Source organism: Orbicella faveolata, unplaced genomic scaffold (genome assembly GCF_042242905.1).
Source record: "Orbicella faveolata isolate gen_17 unplaced genomic scaffold, um_ofav_v1 contig_34, whole genome shotgun sequence".
NCBI classification, from domain to species: Eukaryota; Metazoa; Cnidaria; class Anthozoa; order Scleractinia; family Merulinidae; genus Orbicella; species Orbicella faveolata.
Window position 1 is genome coordinate 31069689 of NW_028301563.1, and position 14063 is coordinate 31083751.

The 14063-nt window shown below is 40.0% G+C and overlaps 1 protein-coding gene across 1 annotated transcript; it reads left to right on the forward strand.

The window, feature by feature from the left end:
* The first annotated feature begins 8769 nt into the window (after positions 1-8769).
* Positions 8770-13603, forward strand: LOC149105754 (uncharacterized). Its single transcript, XM_089272412.1, has 2 exons — positions 8770-10011; positions 13422-13603. Exon 1 carries the CDS (start codon positions 8818-8820, stop codon positions 9559-9561), a length of 744 nt encoding a protein of 247 aa, XP_089128538.1. The 5' UTR covers positions 8770-8817; the 3' UTR covers positions 9562-10011; positions 13422-13603.
* Positions 13604-14063: the final 460 nt, after the last annotated feature.

Here is a 14063-nt window from a genome sequence, read left to right on the forward strand (position 1 = left end):
TGAAATAGGTAAACTTACTGCATAGCGCCGCACAGATTAAGCTTAATTACTTTCTAACCAATCATTATCTTACCTTAAAGTGCACCTAACCCCAAAACTTTTTTTTCGCTAAAACAAATCTAGACTTTATTTGAAGCATTTGGCCGAAGAAATTTTTGAATTTGGTTGAATCCTCGATTTTCTATGCCCTTTCAAAGTCGCGATTAAGTGTTTCACGACCGCGTTTTAGGGAGTCTGGGGCGGCGGTACCTGATGACGTCTACCCAGGAACCAAACACAATAGCGCCTCAGTCAACTCTCTGTATTTGCTCGAGAAAATAGAACGCAAAACTAATCGTTCCGATGTATTTTGGGACTAAAACGTCCAAGTTTTGTCTCAGAATCATTTCTTTTTCGTCACTGGAGTCAGAGTTAACTTTCGATTCGGAAGGCTCCGAAATAAACTTCGATCGAGCACGTTCGACAACTGTGAACTCACTGCTTAGAGCTTTGAGAGCAATTTACAATATTTCAAGCGACGACGGGGAAGACGTCTTTGCGGACGAGCTGCTTGTATATTAGGAATGGAAAGCTAGATACGAAGTGGAGGAGCAGGCAAACGAAAAGCAGGAAAGAAAACTCAAGGACTGCTTTGGATGGTAATTTCGTCAACTAAACATAAGATTCCCACGCGTGTTTATAGCCCGTTTACATTTGTCCTTACCGAGAATGTATTTTGTCAAGGTTCTGTTAAATCCAGTTTGTGTTTTACTTTCAGTTGAATGCTTCATGTTTATAAGAATGACGTACGTGTTGCAGTTTTCGAGACTTGATGACCTCCAAAACATTGGCTTCGATCGATTGAAAATCGTATTGTTTGGACCTGTATTTTTGAAGCTGCGGGAAGCAAGGCGGAAGGAAACATTTCATACAGTTACCGATTTCACATTGCCACACGTTTTAAGTCGTAACTCCAAATAACCAATGTAAATTGTTCTCAAAGTTTGCAGTGAAATTCGTCGGATAAGCGAAAAGGATGTGTTCCCTAAGCGGTCCGCAGATAATGTTACGCGGTCATATTTTCGACGCTATTGCACAGAATCTTTGTCGCACTACTGATTTCCAAACCTTCGAAAAACTTTGTGAGTCTAACAATTTTGTTATCATGTAATTCTAGAGGATTAATCTTCGACTTTCATCTAAATCGAAAGAGAAATAAGTGTTGGTTAGCGGCGTACAGTTGCGACTATTTACATATCAGTATAACGCTTCTTGATCATGACCGGATCACACAACTTTGCCGGTTTATATATGTTATAAATATTGCGGGATTGGAAGATATAGGTTGTAGGTAGTATTTCTACAAATTTCTGGTTAGCTTTAAGCAGAAAATTTATGAAAATAGCGTTCGAAGGTCTGCCGAACAAATTCCAGTGAGAGTTTTTCAGTGGTTCTCACAGATTCAGTTCGCTTGTTTCGGTTCGACAAAATCAACCATCGTTTACGTCTTTATTGCACCATTAGCCGATCATCGTCAGTAAATTGTACAGTATATCTTTCTTTAAATCTGGAATATTGCTGCAACAGCCGATAGCACCTCTGGAAGGCGTTTTCTGCGCACTTTTCGAATGTGTATTGCACCATCCTGAAGGAAATGAGAGGAAATGAGATATCCAATCTTCCTGGGTAGACGTCACAAGAGCCGCTGGACCCATTCTCCTCAAACTCGGTCGTGAAACAAAATGGCGGTGTTTTGGAGCTATTTTCGAGATTTCGTCGTGGCACAGCAAATCGAGGATTTAACGGAATTCAAAAATTTTTTCGCAGAACTATTTCAAATAATAAGTAGATTCGTTATAGCGAAAAAAAATTTTTGGGGTTAGGTGCACTTTAACGATCAAGGTTGACTCCTGACTTATCAAGCTGGTATAGTCTGGTCCAGTTATGTTTTGAGCCGAATCAAACTCGAGCTGTTCAGAAAAAGACCACTTTACCTCCAGGTTGGAAGCAACTCCTTGTGAATCTTGGCCGTGTGCTATGAAAAGGTGCTGAGTGGCCAAACCACTGTGAAAAGAAGAGCATGGTTTGACTTACAACAGAATCATTTATATCTTGCTGCTTATGACATCAGCTGTAGATACATTTATTCAAATACAAATCGTTTCTTTCCATTAAATAAAAACAACTATCAATCGTCACTCGGTTAAGGCGCTTTTATCCCCGTTTGTTTCTCCGCGTTTGACGTTTGCGTGTTTCCCGCGCTTGGCACGGGTTGTGTGGTGTCTCTCGTGTGGCGCGCACGAGTAGCCTTTTTTTCTTCAGGCTTTGACTGACTTGCTTTTTGCTTTTGTTGTGATCGGCTATATTATAAATACATTAGGCCATTCCACAAATATCATGTAAAATCGCCTAAATATCCTTCCAGAAAACAAAAATGAAATTATATTTAACTTGACGTTTCGTATGTTTCGACGTACATGTACATCTTCCCCCAAAACGTTTTTCTAAATACCTCGGAAAACCCTCCAAATATCAGTCTTATTTTTGTTTTAAAAATAAACCAATTTTGGTGGTAAGTTAGGTCAAATATTTAAAAATCTTCCAAATTTTCTTGCAGCAGTAGTAGAAGATTCAGGTGCATGGATGTTACTAGCATCCGCCATTTTTGAAAATTGCTGCTTTAGCTTTAGTGCTTTTAGTGCTATGGAACATATTTTTCAATTGGGAGATCAATGTAATGGATTGTTTCTGCCATATCGCTATTAATTGTTTAAAGAAAATAGCGAAGAAAACGCAGAGTTCAGCCAAGAAAGCTGTAAACATTCAGTCTCAATATTTCTAGATTTTCCGGAAATATCTTCATATTTTCTAAATATCTCGAAGACTTCTAAATATCCAAAAAAATATCGGGACATTTGTGGAAAGCGTGATAACACATACATGCATACATCCTTTGATGACTTTCCCCAAAGGGGCTTTTCAAAGACAGTGCCTTTAATTTAAAATTACAGCAAACCTAAAATACTAATTAATTACCGCAATATATCGGTAATTAAAGAGAAAGATCGTTTAAGTTAAAAATTTAAAACGTTTTCAAGTAGTTCCCATTTGAATTGAATTTCGATTGTTGTGATCATTATTGTTATTGTGGGTCATAGCTCAGTTGCGACTACCACTTAAGACTTCATGCGAAAAAAATTGAAATCCAAGAAGGTAATGCTATGTTACACCATACCCTTGCACAATGGGTTCAGACTGATTAGCCAGCGATACAGAAACCACTAGCCTCGGGTCTCCTCCTTTTGTAGGAACACAAAATGCTTGGGGCGCAACGAATTGAGCCTAAATATAGGAGCAGAAAAATCAGCGTTAAAATAAGTTTCGGCTGTCTTCATTAAAGAGAGAATGAAAACTTTATTGAAGAAAAAACACTGAGCAATTCTTTGTAATGGATGACATTGTTTAGCATCTCTTTGAGAAATGAGAGCGATATCTAGAACAAACAGAACACAGCGATTAAGTTCATGGAATGTGTAGAACAGAAGTTACATTGCTTTAATTGCTCATAAATCTTGAAAAGACCTCGATTGATGGAACAAATACAGCTGTGAGCCTATAGTATAATGAGTTTAAGAGCTACTGGAAGAAATTGTCATTATTTTGACATCGCCAACATCCAGTGTTGTTTCTAACCTTGTTTCAAAAGTTACACGTCCAAGGAAGTGAAATATGGTCATTTTAAGAGTTTTGAGAGGCGTGCACTCTGCTGTTAAAATCCTGGGCATACAATAGCCTGTTTCCTTTTGGTAAAGTTCAGATCTTCGAGTAGCTAGTGTAGTGTTGAAGAGAAATTTTCCATAGCTTGTAAGAGAAACAACGGTAGTAAGAGAGATACCATCATTTTAACTTGAATAGCGCAACATTTTTCACATAACGATCTATAATGGAAAAGATGTAAGTGAAGGAAAGAAGGACAATAAAAATTATTAGCAACAAAAGTGTTCTGAGAACAGTTAAATATCATGTTTTAACTATGACGTTGATGCTATGGTAAGACGATGTCACTGAGTTTGGATCCATAAATCATATGATAAAATAAAGTAATAATAATGTTTAACGAGGGAACCCAACTCGCGAAGGCGGTTTTCAGTTGGGTTGGCAATATCACATCACATACAAACATACAAACATTTCGTCTTTTTTTTTTTTACTCACAGAATAGAAATAATGGTTAACCAAGGCGGCACGACAAATGAATACAGATTACAGCTCTTACCGACAATGGCCTCGACTGGCTACGAAAAATCTGCTTCCTCAGCCAAAAAATTATGCTTATTTAGCTGTTCTTGAATCTGCAATTTTGCCAGTGCGCCGTTCAAACTCGGCGCATTTTGAAATAAAACACCAAAGTTTGGTTTTGTATATTAAGGGGAGATAATTGGCTTTAATCAGCTTTATTTGCGTCATAGATCATGAAAAAACGCAAGTTTCCTTTCCCTATTGCGGCTGCTTACCTTAGACAGATAAATATTTTATGTCCATTGAAAAACTGGACGTTAGAGGAGATCTGTTAATGCCGGCCCTTAACTTGGCAGTCTACGAAATAATCGAAATAATCGCCTCCAGACAAGTCTAAAAAGATAGGTCCGCAATGCGAACATGTGTCTAGTGCAGGATTGATACTGGGAATTGATAGTTTACATGCAGATATTATGCGCTGAAAAATTTCTTGTGATTAATGTAATTGTGGGTTCTTAACATATGCTTGTATTTTGGTGTTATTCATTCCTATTATGGGATTGAAAAGCTTTAAAAGTATTGTAGTGTCGTTTGCCCCATGCAGACGTAAGAAATGGTTTTGTCAATAACAGCTCAAGGTCATTGATAATTGTTTTTGCAAAGTGGAATATCAGGTGTTTCTTTCTGCCACTTCTATATTTCGTTGCTTTTTTTATTTTGTCGTTATTTTCCCTCGCCCCCACTGATTTTTTCCCAGGTGCCATAGCACGAATATGTCCCAAAATGAACTAACATGCGTACGTGTGGAAACAGGTATGTCAGGATAGTTTTTTCATGCAAAGTGGAGTATCAGGTGTTTTTATACTTCGTTACTTTTTTATTTCGCAGTTATTTTCCCTCGCCCCCACTAATTTTTCCTGCTCACCCACTGCTCAGAATTTCAAATCACGCTAATTTTCGTAATACGCCCGGCTGTGCCCGGAGAGTCCACAACATTTTGACCACTGTGATGACGCATAATCTTGTCGATAAGAGTACACACAACGCTAAACCACATTCGATTTGTTAAATTCACGAGCTACGATATGGTTCTAAAATCTTCCAGGACAAAAAAGGATCCTGCATGGACATGTTAAAACGTTTTAAAGAACAAAGTGGATAATTTGTAAGCGTTGTTGACGACACAAGGGGCAACATGAAGTCCGTGTCTTTAACGTTTTTCAACCATAAGGTAGCTTCATAGTTTTCAGATTTCTGTTGCTACAATTTAATATTTGTTTGAGCCTCTTGATTTGAAACTCACTTTTGCATGGTTGAAACACACTCCTGCTGAAATTTTACTCGTAGATGAGTTGTGTTGCTTTTGTTTAGAAAATAAACAAACCCCTTAAATATGTCTCTTGTCTGAGCGCCCGCTAATTTAATGATTATTTTGGCTTCATTTGAGCCAAATTATTCACTGAAGGGAATGTGTTATTCTTATTAAACTGTAAAGTTTTATTTTTCGGTTTCGGAATGCCTAACAACACCATTCTAAGTTTGTTTAAAATCTTTCGTATGCTTGATTTTACGTTTTCACCTGTCCGAAAAAATGATAACAAGTGCACTTCATTTGTTGATAATCCAAATTTTAACAATTTTCCCCCCGCTAAATGCCTTTCGTAATATTGCCTTGAGAAACATCATTTTTTTTCTAACGAAATCCGACAATGAGAGAAATTGAAAATTAAACTCTCGCATCTCTTTGAAAATAGTTGCAAGTGCAAACGTGGTTAAGCTCTCTGAAAATATCACATTAAATGTTCTTACATTGTTTGCGTGATAGGGCAGTACCATAACTACCTTCACAGTTGGAAGTCTCTTGAGTGAACAAAATATTGAAATTAAAACTAGAGAAAACAGGGGCGGATCTAGGATTTTTCAAGGGGGTAAGGGATGGCTTGTATCTTGGCTCTGCATAATCAATGGCGCATGTCCCCAAAATGTTGCAATTTGAGGGAATTGGAACCTAATTCAAAACTGTTGCACCGGAAATACTACCAACGCAGTTACGATGAGGTACCTGTCCAAAGTGTTTGTCTTTATTTCTGCCATTTTCCATTTTTTGGTTTCCTAAACAAAGGGGGGAGGTCGCTAGCCACCCAATCTAACCCCATCCCCCTTGAATCTGCCTCTGGAAAATTCCAAATTAATTAATTAACTGTAATTTTTATTTAAAACTCGGAAAAATACCGAAGTACTACTGTATGTAATTCCACACATTCTCGAAGTAGTTACTGTGTAATTCAAATAAGTACCATTTTTACGAATAGTGATATAAACTTGAAATTCCGTCATATATGGTTGTAAAACAAACGGTGTCAGAAAATTGTCAGAAATATTTTGTTTTGAATTTAGTAAAATAAACAACCTAATGCTTATCTTAGAATACTTCAGCTAAATTATTCACTAGAAGGAATTTTGCGACGGAGTGTTTTTGTCATTACAAACAACGGCAGTGTTACTTTCTTGAAATGGTTTCTCCTCAAATGAAAACAGTTTATAGCCCGCGACAATTTCGTAGTAAAAGAGTCAAACCATGTTTGTTTTATATTCATATCTTTTTACTCTAGGAGAAGGCGTTATGTGTATAGCGGGTTTTATGTAGTAACATACAGCTGTTTTGAGAAAGGTTGTCCTATCAAAGCGTACAAACATGTCGAAAGGTAATATGGGTAATTGTGGTTCACGGTTGCTTGATTGAAGCTCAAGTTGTTTCAGTGTTCTTCAGTGTGATAGAATCAGAAAGAAACAGTACAAACAGGTGTATTGATGGCTTCATGCTTTCTCCTTTCCTTTTTTCTCTTATGGGGTGTCCTACTTAACTACCAATTGGTCACGAATTTGTTGCTAAGGAGGGTTTCTAACAGTCATATTTTGAAAACCAGACCTCCAAAGAATAAGCACAGGTTTGTTCCATTGAAGAGTCCTCCAAAAGTTTCACATCATGGCCATATTTGACCAGTCAAGGGACCAGAATAGGAAAAACCCTAAAACTTAAAAGCCATCTAAATCTGAAAATTTAAATCAGTGTTAATGAATTGAGGACGTCGGAAAGAGGTCGTTTGGCCCCAACTCAAAGTCGTTTGGCCCCAACTCAAAGTCGTTTCGCCCCAACTCAAACTCGTTCGGCCCCAACTCAGAGTCGTTTCGCCCCAACTCAAAGTCGATTCGCCCGAAGTTTCAAATGTGTTTCATTTTCTATATTTCCTTCTTCAATACACCTGTATAGGTGGTAACCGGTCGTTTCGCCAACGTGTGAGTGGTTCGCCAACGCCCAGTTCGCCAACGCATGAAGTCGATTCGCCAATGTCCTGGATCAGTTCGTATATATCAGTTCGCCAACGTCCGCAACACTTTTTGGAAAAGGTATGAAATGTATCTACAAATTTCCAACCGTATCAAGACAAATTTTAGCAGTCTACGAAGCAGCTGACCCTACTAGCCCTGAGAAAACTTTAAAAACAGCGTTAAAACTCGCCTGGCAGTATTTACCTATCCAGTTTTATTACTTTTAGACATGAAGTTATGGGCCAAAAACGACAGAAAACCTATTCGTCTTTTTTAACACGGAATTTAAGCTTACAACAACTTCGACAAAGAGACTCAAATATTATTGCTTCTTATTGCTCAGAGATACAAGAAATTAAAGCAATGAAATTTATAAAACGTCTCACAGCATGGTTTCAAATCAGGAAGACCTTACAATTATGCATCTCCTATTGAAGATAAACTTATCTCGCCGAAGCAACTCGGAAAATTTTTATGGAAAACGCGACGAAAGTTTCTACAACAGTCTCTTACCTCAGTTTGGCAATTCAATTCAGTGTGAATCTTCCTGGCAGAAACTTCCAGCATAACTTGAAAGTCGTTGAAGACTGAACCAAACTAATCTTTTCGCCATCATTTCTCTATTTCTGGCTAGCTCTGCTTCACGACATTGTTCGGTATTACAGAAAAGAAATGAGTTTTCTCTTCTGGAGAAATTCTGTTTCACGGAATAAAAAACCTCGCTCTTTCAAATTTTTTTCCTGCCAGAAAAATGCGGGCTGTCCCATTTCCCGCCAAGAAAAGACGGCATTCTTGGGCTCCCCGGTCCCTGCCCCGTTCGGGTTACCCGCTGAGACTACCCTCCCCCTTCCCCCAGAGTCTGTACGGATGGAAGGCGCGCTGGAGCCTTGAGTCCTTTAGAGGTTCAGCTTCAAGTATTCTGCAATTTCTCAAAATGTACGTTTCTGCTGTGAGGTGTTTATTAAGCTCGTAATATACGAAAGTGGCCATCCTCGTTAGTCTTGTAACAATCCAAAGGGTGAAACTGGCCACCCTTGTAGCTTCGTTTAATTTCCTGTAATCAACACATATTCTCAGATCCCCCGAAGGTTTCCTCACAATGACCAGGGGACTACTCCAGAACAAATACACCATGATCAGGGAAAGAACCTGACAGCTGAAATGATACAGGAGATATGCTCTTTCTTTGAGATCTGGAAAACACAAACGACGCCGTTTCACCCTCAGTCAGATGGAGCGTCGGAGCGAAGTATTCGTACAGTGAATAGTATGCTGGCAAAGATTGTTAAGGAGGACCAAAGGAACTGGGACTTGCACATCCCGTCTACATGTCTGGCTTACAACACTTCTGTTCACAGTAGTACTGGTTTTACTCCCAGTTTCGGTAGGGAGCTTCGCCTGCCAAGTGACTTGTATCAGCCGGACTCCTCCCTGCCTCCGCCACAGCATCATTCTGATTATGCTTCCCAGCTCAAGTCAAGGCTGACGCAAGCCTTCCAGTCTGCTAGGGAAACTCTGAAAGTTTCGCAGCGCTCTCAGAAGGCTTACTACGACCGCTGGGCAACAGGTAAAGCCTACCAAGTGGGAGACCGTGTCCTGTGGTTAGACAAGCAAACACGTAGGGGCAGGTGTATGAAGCTGAATAGACCATGGACGGGCCCTTGGAAGGTTATCAAGCGGCTGAATGACGTAGTTTACAGGATCAAGTACTGTGGGGCCGCTGGAAGCTACGCCAGGGTCAAGAGGAGGGTAGTACATTTCAACCAGCTGAAACCCTTCAACGGGACTTGTGACAGGGATGAAAGCTGGATTGTGGGTGATCCAGTACCTACTGGAGTCTCGCTTCCTTCTACGACAAAGGTTGCCAATGGTCTTGGAGTAATCATCCTGGAAGATGACGTTTTCCCGATGAATGCTGATGTCGAAGCCCCCTCTGAGGAGCCCGGACCCCGAAGGTCACAAAGGGAAAGGCGTGCACCCGCTTGGGTGCAGGACTATCATTTAGACTTCTAGTCTGTCATCGAATTAGGACCTGTCGGATGATCCTTAAATTTCAATGTAGATTTTTGCTGACATTTTGTTTGGGGACATGGTCCTTTCCAAGAAGGGGATAGTGTAGGACTGGTACCTAGTGCCAAGTGATGGTTACCAAGCTAGGCGCGGTAGCCCAGGAGTAGAAAAAGCCACGATTATCCGTTTTGTATCCAGTTTTAGTAAAGTGCCTTCGTAGTTTTAGCCTTCGTCCGTCGTTTATTACATATTCAGAGGTAAAGTGCCAGCCTAGAACTTCGTTGTTTCTTGCCTCACAGTTCTCTGTCGAACGCACTTGCCATACTGAACTGCCCAGTCTCTCATGATCTGCTCTTGGGTAGAATTTAAGTGCCTTGTTTTGCCAAGATGCGAAAGTTTGGAAATGTCTTTCAGTGGAGTTGAACTGTCTGGAATTGGATAGTAGGATGTTGGGTGAGTGAAATAATAGGCTGCCCAGCTTGTGATCCTTTTGATGCTTTCGTAAACAGTGTTTCCCAGATTACGGGAGTAGTTAAGAGATGTGGGGCATTGATCCTTGAAATGACCAACAGCGTGCAGATTTTCCACTTGGGTTGTCAGACAAGCGTGAAAATCAACGTGGATGTCTTTGTTGGTAGACTTCAATTTATCATCCAGCCGATTAAGTTGATTGTAGATCATTTGTACGGACTTAAGCGACAGGTTCGAGATAGTACCGTCAGCGCCGTTTGTGGCTTTCTGGGAGTCAATCGTTTGAGATCACCGACTTCCTGCAGAGCTTCAGCTATTGATAGGCGTGGAACCGTCTGATATATCAGATAAACTGAAAATGCGCGCAACAATTTGCCAACTAGGTTTTTCAGATAGGTGACTGTACCGGTAATTGTAGTCAGAATTTTGAGGCATCCTGTCTGAGGGTCAGTGACAAGACATTGCAATTTTCAGTGCAAACTCCCATCGGCCGACCAAACGAAGAGTTTTCTGCTCTTCCCTCTGCGTTACCCTCTTAGCCGTTTCCAGTAATCACATCAACACTGCCACCCTGATGAAGATACTTGACCTGGAAAGCTCCCGCATCACAGAACAAGACACCGTCCAAATAACTTGCTACTCCTCTACATTCAGAGCATAACGCAGTGTCATTGTGTAAGATAAAAGAACTTTGTCTTGATGTGAGATCGATTGATAGAAGCTCACCTTGCTTCTCGGCTTCATTCTTGCCTTTGAATGACACAAACAGTGTTTCATTATTCACACACATGGATAGCACTTGGAGACATTCAGCTGGGTAAGAACACAACTCCTCTACTAGTCCATGCATTGCAACTCCATCATACGTGAACTCAATTGTGTAAAAATGTCGCTCGGTGTCGCTGGCACTTACGATGATAGATTCTGTCGTGCTGCATATACTGGATGTGCCCTTGAGAAAGAAAGACCTTTTTGGTGTCGTGTTTTGCTTTCTGGTGTTCACTGGTACGCTTCTTAATGATATCTTTCATTCGGTCCCGTAACTGCCGTACTGTACCTTCTGTGGATACTTGCCACCCTTCTAGAACATTCTGAAGATGTTCTTTCTTCAGTTTGTCCACAGGAGGCGTTACATTGCCCGATATCAGATTGAAATGACATTGACGCTCGTTGGCTCCGAAACGTACCCAATGCCTTTAAGGTACACAATGTTTCTTACATCCCCAAGTTCCTTGATTATCTTTACCTCCGCCGGAGAATGGAGTCGCACTTGCAGAAGTCTTGTTGTCTTGTTCATAGGCTTGTAGTCCGACACTAGCAGCCTCCCGTGGTCCCCCAAGGTCACCGCCATTGGATGTGAGTAGAGGCCACTTCTGTTCGTTTCGGTAACTTTGTATCTGTCTGGTACAACTGGATGTACCATTCTACCAACTTTCTGCAACTGCTCCAGGACTGTACCTTTTGTGAGATATAGGATACAGTCCACATCCATCAGGAAATCAACGGGTTTATTTGAACCTGTCAACATGTTTCGTTTGTCGCTACTCTCAGTCGGCTTGGCTCAAGCGTTAAATTCACTAAGGTCACGCAAAAAATCTGATCACAATGCAGTGAAATTCAGCTACGAACTCAACTTTAGACATTTACAATTTATTTCTTATCTATTCACGATTCACAGCCAAGGACTTGTAAATTTCACGCCTCACGGAATACACTTCAATCACGATTCACGGAACAGTTTTTTTTATCAAATCACGATTCACAGAGCACAAAAAAACCGTATCACGGCGTCACGAAATTACCCTTGCCCCTCCTCTTTATACCATATGGTAGATCAAAATCAAAAGAAGTTAAGCGCAAGCTTAAAATTGAGTGTATATGATCTGATCTGTTAGAGTGATGTGTGAATTACAAGAAAGCAACAAGGCCAGACCAGTGATGTTCGTGTAACACTCGTTGTCACTTGCCTTCCAATACCTGTGGAATCACATTGCTCTCCCTGGTAAGCCTTGTTGGCAATTGTTGATGATGTATGTCGTTTGAAAAAGACAAGTCAATCGATAAAAAAATCGATAAAATACAGTTAACTCAGGTATAGATGCAAAATTTTCGTTGTTTCCCTATGGAAGCCATTCTTTCTCAGTTGAGATTTACGCAGCATGGTCGAGTGGTCACAGAGATGCCAACCTAAAAAAATCAAAATCCGGGAGATCACCAATTTTACCTTTTTTGACCCTAAAAAAGTTGCTCTAAGTAGAGATATGCCAATTTAATCTCAAAATGCATCAAATGTCTAAAATTTCCTCTCCCAAAATGCCCAAAATCATCCAAAATATGGCGGGAAAATGTTTTTTACGAGTTTTATTCCTATTGTCCAGGAGATCTGGTGACCTGTACAGGAGAGTGGAAGACTGGGTCTGTATCCAGGAGATTCCTGGATAATTTGGGAGAGTTGACATAGACGGGTCAGTGGGTCAGACTCACAATCCAGGGGGGTCTCAGGTTCAAGTTCTGCTCTGACCACTACCAGGATTCTTTTTTTACGGTAGCCCAGGTTCAAATTGCTGACTAGGCTTGTAAATAGCCAGCTGGTTTGTCATCGGCAAGTTGGGATTCTTAACAATGTTATGTTCAATTTGAATTATTTGTTTCAGTTGTTTGCTCAGCCCCACTAGCCTTTGTGCCATAAACACTTCCAAGGGTAAATAAGGGTTATTACAGTCGAGCCCCGTTAATACGGACACCAAAGGGACCATGGATAGTGTCCATATTAACGGCGTGTCGTTATTAAGTGGGTTCAGTGTAAATTAAGTCAAAAATACAGCACTGTACACATCTTATTGGAGCAAAATATCAAAAGATATAAAACAAAACAGTAACATCAACAAATTGAATGTCTATAACGTACTGTTGTCATTTTTCCATTGATAAATCTATAAGAAGGCAAAAAATTAAGCCCCTCATACATACAGTGTGCATTACCATTGTTGTACATTGGCTAATTCTGTAAGAATGGTACGCAACATTACGTCTTTCATTTATGCACATTTACACATTAACTCAGTTATATACAGTGCTTGAAATCATTTATTGGCAAAAATTAATAGTCAGTTATTGTCTATCTAGGGGCTTGTACCTTCAGCACTTACTGATTTGGAAATCTGTCACCATTCATCCTAGATCCATGCCTGTGACCCCATCCCTGAAATTTTATAGGGTTATCCTAGTAGAAAACCAATACTCACTTCCACATTTGGTGGAGAGAGACACTATGAGAGTAAATAAAAGTGTCTTGCCCAGCAATACAACACAAAGATCCCCTCCAGAGCTTGAAATCCTGAGTCCAATGGAGTTACTGACTAATGCTGATTTTGACTCTTGTTTATTAACAGAAAGCACTTGAAACTGTTGATGGTGTTCACAACTGCTATACAAAACTGTTCAAAGGCCACTCGTTGATAGGCAGAAAGCACAACTTTTCCTTTGTGTACAGTGTAGTTACAAAGAATGGTTATTGTAGGTAGTATCAGCTGATTTAAAATGGAGGGTAAAGCTACTTGGCGATCGCCAAGAACTACAACTAGTGAGACAATCTCAGATAGTGCAGAGCGCAATTGATAGCTCTGATACAGTAGTCCCATAAGTACTCACCCCTACTCGGTTCACTTCCGGTTTGTGTCTACCTTGGTAGTTTGCTACGGCTTTTCCCCTTTGCAGTGTGTATGTTTCAAGGTTGTATTTTCATTCAAGGTCCAAACATTACGCACAAATTAATTACTACTGGTGCTTTAAGTTGATTTTCGTTCATTTTAAATTCAACAATACGCTGAAGCAGCAAACGTGACAATTTAGCTCTTCACGCCAACTTTGTAACTTGATACTTTTGTTTTCCTCGCAAAGCCATGTAATATGAAACCCCTGTTTTCTCCAAAACATACGGAAGATGTCCTTGTTTTTTGGAGATAAATGAAAGAAAGTTAAATATCTGATGTAGTGATGAAGAAACGGAACAGAGACGATGTTTTACTAAAAAT